We start from the raw sequence: 18291 nt of genomic DNA, 5'->3' as shown, positions 1-18291 counted from the left end.
TGCATGTGACGTCTGCTATGACCTACTGTTAGCCGAGATACTGTAAGCTTTGGTACATGTTTACTTTCTTCCAGAAGTTTAAGAACAAATTGAAGTGAAATGTTTTGGTTGGTGAATGCTTATGACTGTTCCTGTAGGATGAGGTCCTGCTGGTGATTCAGAGCTTGCGCTTTTCTTCAAACTCTGACTTGACTTGGCAGTTTCGTTGTCAAGAGTGTACCAAAGTGTCTTGGGTAATGGTGGGTCACACAATACCAAGTGTTTATCTCTGTGTGTTACCCCATCCCTTCCCTCCATTTTTGTCCCCTCCCCTACCCCCTTCCTCACTCATTTTAACACCCCTCGCAGGGAGGCTGGACTTTCCTCGCGAGGTGGGTCGTTCACGAGGCGCCGCATCATTGCCGATGTAACAACCGATCAGGACAAAGGCAGAGACGCCGATCGCAACACGACCATTACGGCCACCATAACGACCTCCACCACCCCTCCGGTAACCACGGCAACAACGACCGTGCCCACTACCACCACCGGGAGAAGGTAATCCGTGGGTGGGGCGAGAGGGCGGGCGAACCAGGGCGTAAGCTTCAAAGAAGCTACTGCTCTCCTCTTTCAAAAAAAAATAATAATCTAAATTAAATCCATCTCAAATTTTTCTCAACCTATCTCTCTTCCTCTCACAATGTCTCTCTTTCTTACTCTTTATCTCACTAAGACTATCAACACATCTGTTTGTTTATCTCATTATCTAGCTGTCTGTTTATCGTACAGTACCTTGTAACCGTCAAGTTTCCTTCCCCCTGTCCATCATAACTTGACATGTACATGCCTTGAAATAACCCACGGCATCAACAGCAGTTGTTGTGGTGCCCTTATAGAGGAAAATTGCTGTGCTCCGTCAAGAGCAAAGCTCAAGACTATATATCTCTTCGACTGTTCCGACCTGAATTTGGCAAGGGCACCGAGGCATTTTCTCCTTGGTAAAGGGCACCCTATGAGGAAATTGTAAATTTCTACTGGACCATTTGAAGGGCACCAAGGCAGTGGAGGCAATCGCCTTCATTGCTTCCGTAAAGTATCGGGCCCGAAACAGCATTTCTAATTGAGAAAAAGAAAAAAGACAAGTGCAGAATTTTTTTTTTAAGAGATCGGCAGAAAATATAATGAACGGATTGTGGAATAGTGAAACAATTTTTGGGCTACAAGCCCGGCAGTTCTCAAAATTTGATCTCTGTTAAAGGGCGGGGTCCTCTATGTTGTTGGGCAGAGTCCTCTCTGTTTAAGGGCGGGGTCCTCTCTGTGCATATGCAGATTTGTAGGTCATGTCACGTCCACTCTTTATCTGCATCTTTTCTAAATACTTGTTTAATTATCCAATTGTTTGGTTTTTAACATCACCAAAGGAAAGATAATGACGGCACACAGTTTGTTCAGAAGCCTGGTTACACTTGACTTAGGTTGTCAGGGATGGACTGGCTTGTCTCAAATTCATTCCATGAAAAATTTCACGATTTAGATTTTTGTGCTGGGAGTTGTGAAATTTTTTTTCAGTTTGTTTATCCTCGAACTGCAAAATAAATGAAGCATGGGTTAAACAAAATTAAGTACAATTTATCCGAGAGGCTCTTTTGGAGAATTAGTTTTCCAAAATAGTCGTCACACAAAAGTAACCAGTAGTGTCCTTGACTATGATCAAACAAAAATCAATTACAAAAGTTATAAAGTAATAAATTTAATATCTAAACTGATCCTTACCAAATCGTGACCAACAAACTGACTGATATTTCCTTTCTGTGTGCAAAACCCTTTCACCATTCTAAACCAAATTTAACAAACTTGTTGACGTTTTCCCTTTTTTTGTCTCTTGAAATGAATTTTTGAACAAGTTATTATTAACAAGTCTTCAATGTGATATCAATTTTTGGAGTGGTTAATTTCCTTTGTAACTGGTTCATGATCATGCGTGGTGTGATTTCTGAAAAAATGGTTTCATCCACAAAATCTTTCCCACATCCCTCCATCGTGACGTTTTTACAATAATTAATAATAATAACAACACCTCCTGAGTAACAGCGGGTATTCCGTTAACAATTGTTATCGTAACTGATGTCATTTTCGTTCCAATTTGAACCGAGAGTTAATTGATTGTGTACGATTATAGGTCATATATGACACCTGCAAAGGATGATGAGTCGGAAACGCAACGCAGGGCCAGAGCCAAGCGGGAAAGGTCATCTAGAAGGTCAACTCAGGTAGGTTAAAACAAAGTAACAAATCGCTTGTTTGTTTATTAATTTCCACTCAAGTAAACAATAGGTCATAAAGCAATGGCATTGAAGAAAATTCAAAGTTCAGCGGAGGGCCATCAAGAAAACCATAGGGCTTGAATCGATGACCCTTTGTAGGTGCTAATGGAAAGGAAAGACAATGTAATCATGTAAAACTAGGAATGAATGGATAAGATAGTGAAGTTATCTGAGAAGATTTTGGGAATGAGAGAATACAATAGCCCTCCTACTTTCGGTAAACTCTCCTTCCAAACTAGCCCTTGCCACAAAAGTCCAAAGTACACAAGCCATGGGGTTTTTTGATGATTCCTGAAAATATTCCTACTTTTTTTTGTCAAGATTCAAAACAGAAGTATCGGTGATAGTATACTCGGCAGTGCCTTCCAACCACCTGCTTGCACCTGGAGTTGAAACCATGTAGTTGGGCAGAAGAAGAAGCACAATGTAATCTGAAAAACAGAGTGTGGGTTCGAGTCCCGGTCAGGACTTGAGCTACACGCTTAACCATTATTGCTACATCCTTTGGATGTGACGTAAATCCGTAGGTTCCGTGAGTTCTGAACCCAGTGCACTTATCAGTGCAAATCGGTGTTCGCGGTTCGACTGGCAGCAAGTTGCACCTCAGCACCTTGTAAACTATGAAGGAAGAGAACTCATTCTTAAAAAAATGCACCTCCGCTCCGCATACCTTGCAGGATAAAATAATGAGAACTTTGATATGCGGGGTGATAAATCACTCTATAATAACCCAGTATTATTTTTTTAATTATGTAATCTCCATCTTTCTGTTGTTTGTGTTTGGTTTTTTTGGATGACAGGGAGTGACGGCAGAAGATTTAGAAGGTGCTAAGACGGCCATCCGGGAAAAGAAGGTCGACAAAGAAGACAAGGAGACTAAGAATGAACTCCAAAAGGTAAGCTGGACATGTTTCAGCTTTTCCTATGGTTGCTAGGGTAACTGATGTTGCGGGGAAGCCTAACCAGGAGGTTGCTGATTTAATAATAAAAAAAACTGTCAATGAGGGCGCTTGCCTAAAGGGAGCCGCTTACACGCCTAGAAGATGGTAAAGAAAAAAAAACGCTTTTACAACCTGCAATAATTGTTTGTATTATATGTTGTTACTTGTGCTGTAGCACATTGGTTTTATCATTGGTGAAATGTGGAATGTGTTGGTTTTATGGGGTGTGGTTCATGTATTGGTGTGCTCGTCAAAACATTTGGTGTTTTCTGATGGGAGATTTTTTTTTTTTTTTTTGGAGGGGGGGCATTCAATGCTCGAGAATTCATCCACATTTGAAAAGTTTGGGGTTGTATTTGATGCTGGGAAGCCGTATGAAACACACATTTATGACTTTGTAGGACAATAAGAAAGAAAATCTGTGGGATGTGGTACATGCATCAGTGTATCATGAAAACACTTGGTGTTTTCTGCATTGGGGGGGGGCGAGCAAACCATTCAATGATTGAGAATTCATTCACATTTTAAAAGTTTGGGGTTGTATTTGATGCTGGGAAGCCTTATGATACACACATTTATGACTTCTTAGGACAATAAGAAAGAAGAAGAACCAACAAGACCTCTACGGCGAGTGGGACGTGTTTCATTTAGGAATGAGGAGGTATGTTTGTCCTGGGTCTTCATTTACTCCCCCTCTCACAGTCATTCCTCTACCACTCCCTTCGTAGTCTCCCCTGTACCACCTCCATTTGTCCCCTCATTTGTCATAGTTGTATGCAAGCTTTGCTGTGCTTTAGAAAGCTTTGCCACGATGTGCGCTATGCTCTTCGCTAAGGAAAACATAAATTTGCTGCTTTTTTGTTCATGTAACATTTTCTTCTGCTGCCAAATTTGATTGCTTGAAATCGATTATGAAAGCAACAGGATGCTCACATTCAACCAAATTAACCCAGTATGTTGTGCTGGGCTGGCATTTCATTTTTGAGAGGGCAAGGCCATTTTCGTTTTGCAAAGGACACTTCCATTGCAAAATCTTAAAGGTCAATACCAGGCCAACAGAGCCCCTTGCCTCCATGTTCCAGCCATGGTTGTGGGTGACAAGCTGGATGTGTTAGTGCAAGCTGTTTTAAACATCTATTATATCGATGCGGTACCCGCTGCCAAACATAGGATTCGAACTGCCTCTAGCTACCGAGCAATCTCAAGTAGTCTAGTGGGTAAGACACTGCTCTAGAATTGCAAGGGTCGTGGGTTCGAATCCCACCCGAGTAATATGCCTGTGATATTTTTTCACTGGACTCGGGGAGGTACTGAGTATACAGTGCTAACACACATCGGTGTATGGGTAAAAACCAAAATTAATATTCTTTATCCCCGATGCAAATTTAACATCTTTTACAAGCTTTTTTGGTTGAGACATTTTGTGGCTTGGGTGTGGGTAAAGCACTCGCCTCTCACCACTGTGGCCCTGGTTTGAATCCCAGCTAGGGCCATGTGTAAGTAGAGTTGTGCGTTGGTTCTCGCCTATGCCAAAGCCGTTTTCCTTGAGGCTCTCTGGTTTTTCCTCTCGAAAAATCAAATCTGTCAAACTCTGGCTTTGGGATCCATGGTCAAATGAGTTTGGTGTGGCTGGCTGCCAAAGGCACCCTTGCATGCCTGCTGCTTAACCACGTTGCAGGCACATCCTTCGCAGTTCAGCTTCTCAGTTGCGAGTAATGATTTGTATAATTATTCTTGTAAGCTGCTTGAGACTCTTGCAGAGTGTGGGTTCGAATCCAACCTAAGGCATCTGCTTATCCTTTAAAAGCGTTTGCATAACTGAAATGGTGGAGGGCAAACCAAACCTTACCATCATAATCCACTCGCAGAAGTCTTATTGCTCTTAAGAAAATAATTGACAACCGTAACTCTGCACGGCAGCCGTTCGCACCCTATCTTAAGACCAATTTTACACATACACGACTTTCATATACAAATATTATGTCTACTCAGATACGCTTTGTATTTGAGGCTTAATCAAAAAGTGACTTTGTCATTTGATAGAATGTGACCAGGGATGGATTTCACTAAGACTAGTCTTATCTCAAGTTAGGACGAGTTAATCCTCCTAACTTAGGACAAGCCTTAAGTTTTTAATAACTCCTAAAGAGTCCTAGGACTAGTCCTAAGTTAGGACTTCCTTTGTGAAACCGACCCCAGTTGTGATCCTATTTTACTTGGGTTGTGAAAAAAAGAAATTAAGCCAAGGCCCAATTGTGTTGCGCTTCTTGTACTTCATTTCCAAACGTGGCATGTCGATGTTTTGGCGTCCGGCTGAAAGTGTGGCTTGATTTAGTCACTTTGTTGTGTACGTGTAAAATTGGCCTGTAACCCACCTGCTGTGTGTTGTATTGATAGTCTGCATGTTTGTGAAGTAAATTGTGCATTCTCTTGTTCACACTACAGATCTATTCCCTGGGGAAGTGAAACCCTAGAGAATCCCTTCTCACTACTTTCAGTGACATCCTTGCTCATTTTCTTCGCCAGATCACCACTGTAACTGTGAATACTAAACCCTTTGGTGCACAGATTAATTTAATATAAAAAATTGAAATCTTAACAATCGCTCTAAGAACCAAATGAGGGCGGTATTTATGGGTGTTGTGGTTTTTAAGTTATGACTGTTTATCAAAGTCTAATTTGACGTGTCGCTAGCGACTGGCTTGTGCACCAAAGGGTTAAACTCCTTTACTCGCCAAAAGTTGCACAGTTTAAAATCCATCACATAAATAAAGAAGCAAAATGTCCAGCGTAAGCAGCTCTATGAAGATTTGTTTTCTTTCTTTTACATCTGTTTTATCATCAAATCACCAAATCATCAAATCTTTAAAAATAAAATTCCAAAATAAACGACAAATCTGTAAGGTACTTTTTACAGAATGTGTGTTTCCTCTGGAGTAAGGAGAAAGGCTCCCGTAAACTTGCATGCTGGAAGCAAAAACAAAATGGCATGAAGGATGTGTAACTTTCAAACAAATAAATGTGTGGATTTTGCCTGTTTCATGTTGACCTCAATATGTCTAGATGGAAACAAATCATTTCAAGTTTAGTTTGTACAAATATCTGTGAACTGATATAGATGGAAGCTTTGTTAAGTACCCTGTAAGAGATGCAGAGTTTGTATATGTGTATTTGATTGTTCACAAAGTTGTGACGCGCGATGTCGTCGTTTCGACATGTCCGAGGGTAAATCTGGTACTCCGCTCGTCTCATTTGCGCTTGCCGTTATGGTCGGCCGGTAGAAGCCTGACAAGTGTCTGAATCATGGATTCGTTTTAATGACAAAATCGGACCAAGAACTCCGCATGTGTTTTTTTTTTCTTTTCTTTTTTCAGTTAATAATAATAGTAATTAAAATAGAAGAGGATTTATACAGCGCCTTATGTCAGGCCTCATGGCGCTTAACACAAAATAAAAACACTACCTCTCATCACCAATGGGGAACAAGAAATTTGTACATTGATGTAACATTACAATGTTACAGTACATTCAATTGGCTTTATTTAATTCTTGATATTGAAATGACATTATTTCCTCAACCTTGTTCTTGATTTGTGAACTATAAGTGTCATTTTCTTGCTAAATCATCTCTCGTTAGATTGACTAGATATTCATGTAGGCAGCTGGTTTCTCAGGGTTTTTCCTGATTTTAGGACTTTCCCTTATCTTAAGTCTTCTTGAAAGAAGTAAACCAACCACCAAAAGGAGAAACAAGTAGTCCACAATGTGTCAACATCTGTAGTTTTGATGACGCACAGAATTTGTAAACATCCTGATTTGTAACATCTGAGAGGTTCCTGGTCTAGAATAAGGAAGAACCAAGGTTCATGAGCTACTTTTCAGGAATTTCACATTTGTCAAATCTCATCAATTGCTGTAATTACTACTGTGTCTCTTTTTAAACTCAACATAACGTGGATCCTCTTTTAATCTATCTTTGCTGACTAGATTTTGACTTCTCATAGCTGTCTTTGCTAACTAGTTTTTGACTTCTCAATAACTGTCTTTGCTTACTAGAATTAGCTTTCACAATAGCTGTCTTTGCTAACTGGATTTTTACTTCTCAATAGCTGTCTTTGCTAACTAGATTTTGACATCTCAATAGCTGTTTTGCAACTTGTTTTTGACTTCTCAATATTTCTCCCTTGCTAACTAGATTTTGTTTTCTCAATAACTGTCTTTGCTTACTAGAATTTGCTTTCACAATAGCTCTCTTTGCTGATACTAGATTTTGCCTTTTTAATACCTCTCTTTGCGAACTAGATTCCGCCTTCTCAATATCTTTGCTAACTGGATTTTGCCACCTCAATACCTCACTTTGCTAACTGGATCAAGCTATGCTTACCAGAGCTTACTTTGCTAACTCAAAATCCCATCTTGCATCATGAATATTTATGAGTATCTGCAAATTTTAACTCATTGTCGAATTCCTGAAAATGTTTTTGCAGTGTCTGTTAAAACAAAGAAAGAAAACAACAGACTGAGGGACAGATTTTTATTTATTGTTTGTTTTCCTGCATAAACAAATCTGCGTTGTCACATTGTAAACACGAGCTGGGCAAAATAGTTATTCGTGCGGAATGCCAGACCATTTAAAAAGAATTAAATGTTTTAACAAATGATTTTTTTTTTTGTAATTTACTAATTTACAAAGTTACTCTAGTGTAACAACCATATTGCATCTAATCATACTGATAATCACCAAAGTAAAACAAAAATATCACAGAACTCACTAAATACAATTCCCTTTAATTCACTTATGTAAGCTGATTTCAAAGAACTCTTGAAGACTACATGTAGTTATTACATCCAGGGTCGCTGACAATGCTTTATTACCCTGTTAGAAATTGATCAGTACAAGCTACCAGGAAAACACACAGCAGCAATTTATGGCTTAGTGTAGAGAGAGGGTCACTCATAACTCCAATCCCATCTGTGTACCAGGGTGCCATTTATTCCCTGATGCACCACAGATGGTGTTAACATATGAACTAATTCACAACCTACCCCTGTCATGTGTCTTAAACAGACACAAATGTCCTTGTGCATGATTGGGATGGATTCCGAAAAATGTGACTTGTTTATTGTGCCACTCGTGGAAACAAAACAGTCGTTTTAGTCTCTGCATTAATGGTAATGTGAGCGCCCTGGAATGATGCGCTACACTCTAAGGACATTGATGTAAATTTTGAACTTTTAATAACAAACGAAAGACCGCCGTTTCACATTGTCTTTCCTTAAGTAATTGGAAGCAAAATCTTTATCTATATTACTCTTACTGGTCACTAGTGTTTAAAATTAAATTTAAAAAGAGGAAATTTATTTAAGTATTTAAAAACAAAATGTTTAATGATGTGAAATGGCCCTCAAGTGTTTAAAATTTATTGAAAAGGCAGAATTTTTTTTGAAGTATTTTTAATTTTTGCTTAATGTTGTGAATCGTAGAGCAGAACATGTTCATTGCGTGACAAAATTGTGACATTTTGACATACTCAAATCGAACGGCTTGACTGACCAGGGTTGCCCCTTTAAAGACAGCTTGCCCCTTTTAGGTGTTGTCTACTTGTCTTGTCGACAGTTGATGTTTAATTAGACAAGGAACATCTTTCCCTTCTTCTCTCCGCATGACGCGCAGGCTGCCTCGCATACTGCACATACCCCGGATGCCTCTCAGGACATTTTCCCACGGTGCCTCTGACAGCTCTGATTGGTTGAATATTAATGATCATTATGTAAATGAGGCTCATGTCCGCTGCAATGTGTTGCACTTTTTAGGGATAGCTGAAGCATTTCAAAGCTGGCAATTAATTTTATTTAAGTTGAAAGCCAAAAATTTAAAAACTTGATTTTTTTTTTTATTTTTAACAAAAAAATGAAAAATTTGATACACAATAAAGTCGCATGAAAAGGCAAACATGAACATACATCTTTGTTAACTTCATCAATCAAAGTCTTCTCTTTGTTCTCCCATTGTTTGGACTTTATTATTTTCTTTTAGCAATGTCCCTTTTGGTTTTGCACAGGAAAGCGAAGCGATGTCGTCCTCAAAACACCTCAGATCCCTTTTGTTTAAGTACTCGTTTTCAACGGAGAGACATCTCCAATGAATTATCGCAGACATTGTTCGCAACTCTTTTTGGGGGGGTATTTTTTTGCAAGTGATGTTCAATGATAAACCACATTGTTAAATGCCGTTAAGGTGTTGATGTCAGTTGCCAGTATCCACTTTCCTGTGGGTTGCTGTGCTTGCTTACACCTTCAACGGCGAGCTTTGTCATAGGCCAGGTGATTTGCAATGACAACAGAGTGCAACTTAGACAACAACAAAAACATTTCTGGTCACATTCCAAGAAATAGAACAAAAGTTATTTAAGTTTGAGTAAATCTAGGCAAGTTAGAAATGAGAGGCAAGTGTCTCTTCAAAGAGTCTGAATATCTTGTTTTTTCATCTCACTCCGTCTCAAAAGCCTTGTCTTTCCTTCATCTGCCCACTACCCCCCCCTCCCTCCCTCCCACCTGCTGCTGCGTCACATCCTACCTTTCAACTATTCTTTCCCTTTAACACCATCCATTTAACATTCAACACCCTCGAGTCCTCAAATTAACCAACTGCACCAACAGCGATTGCAATGGTGCCCTGCGCTTTTGCTGTGGTGCCTATTGCAAAGTTACAATCCAAATGAAAATTGTTCTCAGAGTGCCCCTTATCAGAGGGCAATTGCTTGGCCCCTTCAGGAGCGAATTCAAGGCCTGACCCTTCTAACAATTAAAATCATCTTAAAAATATCTTCAGAGATATAAATCATCTTATGTTTCCGCTCTGCACCCCCTTCCCTCTTAAATCCTCTTCCTTCCCCTCCTTTTTCATCTCCTGGACCACCTCTAAGTACCCCCCATCTCCCCTACTATATCTCAATCATCATCGTCATCCTTATCATCATCGTCATCATCATCTTGAAGCTATTTCAAGTCTCGACTTCATCTTTCTCGTCATCTTACACCTCCTCACGGTCGCTATCTTAGAGTACTTAAAACTGCCGCTTGTCTAGTTAGCCCTCAGCATGTGAGATTCCAATCATTCCGTCAAATGAAAGACCAGTCTATAAAGTCTCACAAGCCAACCCCCCCCCCCTTAGACCTAACAAATAAGAAGTTCTGGCTGGTCTGACAGACATTAGCAGTGTCAAGTTCTTGAGAATAATAGAATAGGTTGCTGAGAAAGAGTTTAAGGCTGCCGGAGGGGACGAGTTAGACGATGTTATCACCCCGAACAAATCTCGTCTGGTTCATAGGTTTTCTCGTATCTGGGTCAGTTTGTCAAATTAGGCCATTTATATTGGAATCGTTGACATGGATCTGGTCTGGTCATCAAAGTAAAATGCAAAATGTCGTTACTCCTGGTGGAAATTTGGAGTTGAAACCCCCAGCATATTTGTCTTCTTGTTGAAACTGAGTGCTTTAAAGGTGCAGTTGAACCTGCGAGGGTGTTCTTAACTTGGTAAAGAATTAAGTGTCAAAGCAGCTGTGCAGTCCTGGAGTTTGTCGGAATTTATTTCTGAATTAAAAATATTTGAATGGCTTTCTGTTTGCCTTAAAACCATGAGCAGGCATGATGTTCTTCCTACTTAAATCTGATTTTAAATTTTTTCCCCTTGTGATTGTGATTAAAATGTGATGAAATAGCCTGAAAAGTCTTCTCGAGCCAGCATCATAATAATAATATCGAAGTCTTATATAGCGCACGTATCTACCAAACAAGGTACTCAAGGCGCTGAGTTTATACAAACTCTCAGAAAGATAGGTTAATTGCAGTAATGAATTAGGAGACCCAATTATTTAGCACCTTTTAAGGGTTTACAAAGTGCTACGGTGCATACAGCAGCCACAGCCAGGAACACCGGGGCGAACCCCTTCTTTTTTTGATAAGTGCACTGGGTTCTTTTACATGCGTTACACAACACATGGGACCAATGGCTTTACGTCCCATCCGAAGGACGAAGCAATGGTTAAGTAGGTCACAGGTGTCACGGCTGAGGAATCGAACCCACACTCTGCTGATCAGAAACACCAGAGTTTGAATTTGGTGTACATGTAGGTGAGCCCTTGAGCTTCATAAAACGTTCCTATTTATTTTCCTAGGACCAAATCTCATGCCTGAATAGGGGAGGAGAGGCAAAGACCTATAAAGTATCTTGCTCAAACCTAAAGTTTTCCCATTGCTGTTGATGTGATTCTTGGGGTGTCGTGGCTGAGTGGATAAGAGCACCGAACTCAAGCTCTAATGCTTCTGTTCAGCAGAGTGTGCGTTCGAATCCCGGTCGTGACACTTATGTCCCTGAGCAAGACACTTAACTGTATTGCTTCTCTCCACCCAGGGGTAAATGGGTACCTGTGAGGGCAGAGATGGTTCTTGTGATTGGTTTAGCCGAGTAGCGCATATAATTGTCGCACAGGCTGTATACTCCCCAGGGAAATGAGATGATTTAAGGAATGAATTAAGGCCCAGTGACCAGGGGTACATAATGTCGGAAGCGCTTTGAGACGCCCCTCGGGCGTGAAAAGCCCTATATAAAAACTGGTTGTTATTATTATTATTATTATTATTATTATTATTATTATTATTATTATTATTATATTCTCTAAAATGTGACAACTTGGAAGGTCAAGCGGTTTTGACTTGAAGAAAAGACCTTATCCTACTTTTAGAATTGGTTTTTTTTGTACGATCACAACCTTTTGATTTAACTTTTTACATCAAATGAAACATACACGTTAGCCTTGTTTCAACCTAGGATCAAAGATTGGGTTTTGTCAACAAAATTTCCGATGGATAGGTAAAGTTAGAATGAAACATACAATAACCACATGTGAGAGATTCAGCTGAAAGAGTAGTCTGCTTGCTGAGAAAACAACAAAAAACTGTCGCAGTATTTTCACAAGATTGCCAAATCCTTCCCTGTTTACCGAGGTGACAATGTCGGTCTTGTTAAAAAGCTAAAACTTCACCCAGACTTTTGTGTGTTAAACAACTGTATTAAACTGACAGATCTCAATCAACAACAGTCATTTAAACTTGGTAAACAATAAATGTTTGATCGACTAGCTTTGAATATTTTGAAAAAATTGACGAAAATTTAAAAAGCTGAAGTCTAGGAATAGAAATTCTGCAGGATATGTGGAATGGAGTGACTGTTTAAGTTGTGCTACATTATATCTCAACATTTTCTTTTCTTTTTTGAAAACAGTACATATGCATGATTTGACTGTCATTCTCCTATATTTTGGCGATGGTTTGCAAAATGCATGAATCAAATGAGGTGTGTGGAAAAGTACATTAAATGCCAGATTTCATGAAGTTTAATAACGATGGTCATGATGAAAAGTTTGACCCAGAGAAAATATAAATTCCGTAAAATATAAATTCTCCTTTGGGAGCTCAAACCCTCCAATAGCTCAAGCAAGTGTCCGCAAGTTACTCAAAAACAAATTGGGTGTTGCAACATGTTGGTTAAACATTTCCTGCTTCTAAGTGTTGCTGAAGTTGTCTTAATTTGGATTCTACGTTTTCAAGCAGACAAGGTTTAAATGACTTGCTACACTGAGTTTAGGCTTCAACTTTGTTCCTTTTTTTAAGACGTAAAAAATGTTTGCCGAATCGGAGAGTTGGGGGATGCTTGCAATTTGTTTTTCCGTTGAAGTAAAGAGCTTCAGGCGTGGAATCACAGACAACTAACAGGCCGGCCGGCTTTTACACTGTCCGCTAACACTGACGGAAGAGATGCCTGCTTTAACTCTAGGTCAGTACACCATCAAATCACTCTTGTTTTTTTGTTTTTTTATCACAACATTTTTTATTAATGTTAGATTTTGGGATACTAAACAAGCTGAAAAAAATTGATTATTTTGTCATATTTCCTTGGGGGGGGGGGGGGGTGGTTAATTTTGGAAGGGGTGACATTGTTTTAAGCAGGATCTATTCAACTTTTTCATGAATGCCTATGTTGGGAAGCACAGCCGTTTAATTCATAGTTAACATGCTTTTCTTTAACGTTGCACAAAATGAAATTTTTTATAGAGGGTGAGGAATACTGTATGCATGACTAACCTTTTTAATTCATTTATTCGTTAATCCCATATATCGCTAATTAATCCAAATCATTACTAACGTTTATATAATGTTATTGCCGTGAGCTTCACACTTAACATAGCTTACTCTCGTCTCATAAAAAATGTTTGAATTGTGTACTCAGCAAATTTGTTAATTTTTTTTCTTCTTTTCGTTATTCTTTTTTTAAAGGAATCTGAGCCGCCACCATCGCAGCGATCCGCTCGTTTGAATGATGATAATAAAGCTAGCTCAACGGCAACCTTTACCGCCAGACCAGGGCGTGGTGGTTCTACTCCTGCTGATACACCAAGCTCTATACGCACAGCCAGACTCACGTCCCAAGGTAACTAAAACAAAATCTTTCTTGAAGGAAATCATTCTTAGAATGAGTTTTAACATTTTGTAATTGTAGAGTCGTGAGAAATATTCTAAATAAAAAGTAAATTGAAATTTTGAAACATGACGACTAAGAAGAACAAAATCAAAAGCACTGTTTGCAGTGATATTTATGAAGTTTTTAAAATTGTATTTAAGTCTGTTAGTTGTTTTCTCCAAATCAAAGAAACGATGTATTTGATTTCCCTTTTCAAAATTTCTGACCAAACACTTGTTGAAATTAACCTCGTCCTCTCCCTCTTTTTTGATCAGATACAGATGAAGCCAAAGCCAAGGAGCGACGGGATAATCTGAGAAAGGAGCGGGAGCAAGATCGTGAGAAGGATCGGCAGAAAGAACGGCAGAAAGAACGAGAGCGTGAGAAAGAGAAGGAAAAGGAAGACGATGAGAAGCAAGCGGCTAAGAAGCTCTCGACCATCTCCCGTCGTCGACCTAGAGAAAGGAGACGAGCTACTGGGGTAATTTATGTTGATGAAGAGGTATGTTGCTCACTGAATGGAAAGGTTTTCTTCGTTCAGGTAGTTTGACTTCTATAAGCAAATATTGGAGGACTTAAATGTATGAGAAAATATAATTCGCTGTTGTAAACTGCTTACCAACCAAAAGGACCTATGAAACATATTGTCTTTGTCTTCGTGAATATAGCAAGGTTCTTTATTTCTGTCAGGAGTGTCATCTATCAGGAGTGTCATCACTAGAAATACTCAATATTATTTGTTTATTATTAAACGCAAGAAATAGTTAATGGCCTGACGTTTGGACCCTAGTAAAGCCTTTCTCGAAGGCTAAAAGAAGAATATAAGACCACCACTAACTGAGGGATTGTACTGCGTTCGTTTAGGGAAGAGGACACTTGGTCCTATCCTACTAATAATTAATAAGAACTTCTATATCACACAAAGGTGGGTATCAGTGCGCTGTACAAAGTAAAATGAACAACAAATTATACTTCATGCAACATTTTCTAACTTGTTTCCAAGGGCCAATTATCATACCTGTATTAACCAAATTTCACAACTAGCCGTTGGAAGTTTCATTCAGGTGGTAACAAAAATACAGTTTGTTGAGCAAATTTACTTACAAATATGTTTCTAGATATGAAAGCAGAATTTTCCCTCTGGATGTTTTTTACAAACCCAATTTGAGTTTTTATATACGATTTGACAAAAAGGGAATAGTTGCTATTATTGTACAGTGCCTTCAAGAAAGATAGAGAGAGAGACCAGTGCGACTGTGTAAATAGAATGGTCCGTCAGAAACGTTTAGGATAAAACAGATTATTTTGTGAAAGTCACAGATATACAGACCTGGCTTACATTACACCTTCTGGTTTATACTAACATTCCAAAAGAAACGACTGTTGTAAATGGGTTTACAAATGCGAAAGTAAAACTGAAGAATTTTGTTGGATGTTGATGAGCAACATGTACTTGTCAAGAAAAATAAAGCAATGGACGTCTTTAAATGTAAATGATTTGTGGTTTTTAATATGGTCTATTGGAGGAGAATTTGTCTTATAACACAAAGTGGGTTTCTTTAAGCACCCAGTGATTGTCAGTGTAGGAAAAACTATTGTAAATATGAAATTATTTTTGAGTAATTCTTTTCTGTGAATAAAAAAATAAATGCCAAACCTTTAGCTGTGTACTGTATTTCTTTGTTTATTGACTTTGATATACAAATTCAACTATGCTGTATATAAAAACATAAAAATCATCAGTAAAACACTGAAGTCATTGCCTCAAGATCATCTTTATCCCCTTTCACACGAGAGCAATGTAGTATGGGTCCTTTGCTTAAGTGTACCAATGTTTGAGAAGATTTTACAAGGGATCTTGAACAGTACAGAAATTATTGTCTTTTCACACAAGGATCAATTTGCAAGGTAGCCTTGCTAAATTGCTCTCGTGTGAAATGGCTTTAAGTCATTTTCACTCGCTTGTCATTTCATTTTCTGATTGTTTTGCTAGCAACACCGTTCTGCTTTCTTGCCATAATCAAGCGTGTACGTTTTTGTTTGTTTGTTTGTTGTTGGTTTTGATTTGATTTAATATTTCTCGTCGTCTTTTGTTCCTGTCCAGAATGAAGATGGATCTGAAGATTCTCCATTAGAAGATAAAGAGAAATCCAAACCTGAAGAAAAGGTAAGAATTTACATTTTGTCTTGGGAATTTTTACCATGCTTTGAATAACAGGGCAGCCGTGACCTCCATTGCCTCTGGTCATGGCCTTGGTGTCACTTTAAAAGTTTGTGATAGACCCCCTTGAACAACACACACTACACTTAAACGCACCTTTGGGACTCAAAATGTGCACAAAGCAATTGACTCCCAAAATGATGGAAGTGGTAGACGCACCCATCTTAGTTTTGTTGTTTTTGAGAATGAAAAGTGAGTGTATGAGGTGAGAATTTGAGAATTGGGGATGTGAGAGTGCCGATAGCTGTCACTCACAGTGTGCTAGAAAAGGTCTGTTACTCATTGAGTGCTTCTTCAGGGATGTTAATCATTGAGTACTGATCCTTACTGTATGATGTGAGAGTGCTGTTCCTAGTTTAGTACTATTGAGAGAGAAGATAGAGTAGTCTCAGAGGGCTGTCACTCACTGAGTGCATTGAGAGGGCTGTTCGCTCGTTCGCTGTTACTCACCGAGTGCTGGAAGAGGGCTGTTACTCGTCTAGTCCTGTGAAGGGGCTATCACTCACTGAGTACTGCAAGAGGGCGGGGCTGTTTAGTCATTGAGGGCTGTTAATAAACCGTCCTTTAAGCGCATTACACACGGAGTTACTCACTGATTGGCGGAAGAGGGCTATTACTCAACGAGTCCTGTGAGAGGGCTGTTACTCATTGGGTGCTGTTACTCGTTGAGTGCTGTGAGTGGGTTGTCAGTGAGTACTACTTTCGGTAACTCATGTATTTTGGGCGACTGTGAGATTTAAATAATGAAGTGGGTTTTTTTTTAGGCTGTTTTTTTTTAGGTCTGACTTTGTTAACAAGTTCCATAAGTGAGGGGGAAATATTTTGGTTTGGCATATAGACCAATCCGACGCGCACTGGGCGTGCAAGTGTTGAGCACCGCGCGCAATTTGCTGCGGTGTCTTCAATGCCTAGATTGTGCACAAAAAGACACCGCAGTTGGTAATTTTCAATAGAGGGGCTACCAATTTTGTTTCGTCGGATTGGTCTATATGTTTTATAGTACTTGTCAAACAAATTTGTATATTGTATAACAATTGTATATTTCATCACGAAAGCCGACTGAAAAACGAACTACTCGTGTAAGAACAATCGGCGTACTCAGTTTGCCATGCGATAATTATTACATCAGGAACTGTCTCTTATTTACATGCATCACTGAATGACTGTGTCACTTAGAGTTCACCATTAAAGTGCTGTGCTGCCCTCTGTTGATAAATACATGTACAGGTTCAGTAAGGAATAATGTTCATGTAATGTAGTTGTGCTGCAAAGTTTACAACAGTTTAAGAACATTTTTGTAATGTACATTACATTAATATTGTATGCATTAATATTTTCAGTTGTAAGAGATTTGCAGATATTTTGTTTTATTGTAAGCAACCTTGTTATGTACTGTGGTGGTGAAAACAACCATTTTGTTAACACTACATTTTTTAGATTTTTGAAACTGGCATCTTTGAAACTTAAAGTTTCAAAGATGCCAGTTCTTATTTATTTATTTATTCATTCAGGCTTTAAAAAAAAACATTACAGTATAATGTACAGAAGACTTAGAAAAACAATCAGACCAAGAATTACGAAAAAGGAGGAATATGTAGAAATGCATAACAAACAGCAGCCTATGAATCGTCCAAAGGGATATAAATCACTTTATCTTCAAGTACTCGCTCATCCTCCAATCAGATTCACAGAATGGAGTGGTGATAAAAACCTATATTGCACGGCTAATATCACTACCTGCGTCTTGTGTGTTCTATGTCACGTGCCAAGTTTGCTTGAAGATAAAAAAAATACGTTATCTAAAAGAGCAATCCTCAAGCCAAAATACCATGTTGTGTGCTAAGCAGAGAATTGTTCGGCAACATTGTCAGTTTAAGCAGCTCTATGAAATCGGACCCGGGTGATTTGTTTATGTATTTTCTTTACTTCTTCAAAAAGCTGGTTTAACTGACACTGCCAATCAGAGCATACTAGTCAAAACATTGAGTTGTAACACAACTATTTTCAGAGTCGTCACAGCTTTATATTTGTGATGTTACCACAGCCCCCTCCCCCCCCCCAATCTAATTTCTTACATTGAAAGTTGTAAATCCTGTTTACCTCAAATGTATCCAATTATGTGCATTGAATAAGGATTGACGAGCAAAGCAACATGGCGGAAATCTGTCAAGGATGGCAAATTTAATTCAAGACCGGTCAAAATGATTTTTGTTTAGTCTGGCACCTAATATTTATTTAGTGAAAGAGAGAAGAAAGACATAACTAGAGCTTTGGTTTTATAGCTTTGACCGTCAAGTGTTATAGAC

General features: G+C 38.9%; 1 protein-coding gene across 9 annotated transcripts in view; it reads left to right on the top strand.

Annotated features, from left to right (window-relative positions):
- Positions 1–18291, top strand: part of LOC117291423 (protein phosphatase 1 regulatory subunit 12A-like) — an 82242-nt gene that overhangs the window by 43435 nt on the left and 20516 nt on the right. For 5 of the 9 annotated variants that reach the window (XM_033773079.1, XM_033773078.1, XM_033773083.1 and 2 more), the window contains 7 exons: positions 349–537; positions 2159–2249; positions 3104–3199; positions 3834–3905; positions 13581–13734; positions 14040–14266; positions 15869–15931. In XM_033773079.1, coding sequence (XP_033628970.1) covers positions 349–537; positions 2159–2249; positions 3104–3199; positions 3834–3905; positions 13581–13734; positions 14040–14266; positions 15869–15931 — 892 coding nt within the window. The remainder of the gene's footprint in view (positions 1–348; positions 538–2158; positions 2250–3103; positions 3200–3833; positions 3906–13580; positions 13735–14039; positions 14267–15868; positions 15932–18291) is intronic. The other 4 variants (XM_033773084.1, XM_033773080.1, XM_033773085.1 and 1 more) reach the window with 4 other exon arrangements.

The sequence above is a fragment of the Asterias rubens genome, chromosome 6, assembly GCF_902459465.1.
Source record: "Asterias rubens chromosome 6, eAstRub1.3, whole genome shotgun sequence".
Lineage (NCBI taxonomy): Eukaryota > Metazoa > Echinodermata > Asteroidea > Forcipulatida > Asteriidae > Asterias > Asterias rubens.
Note: the sequence above shows the minus strand (reverse complement) of the source record. Positions and strands in the feature narration are given on the sequence as shown.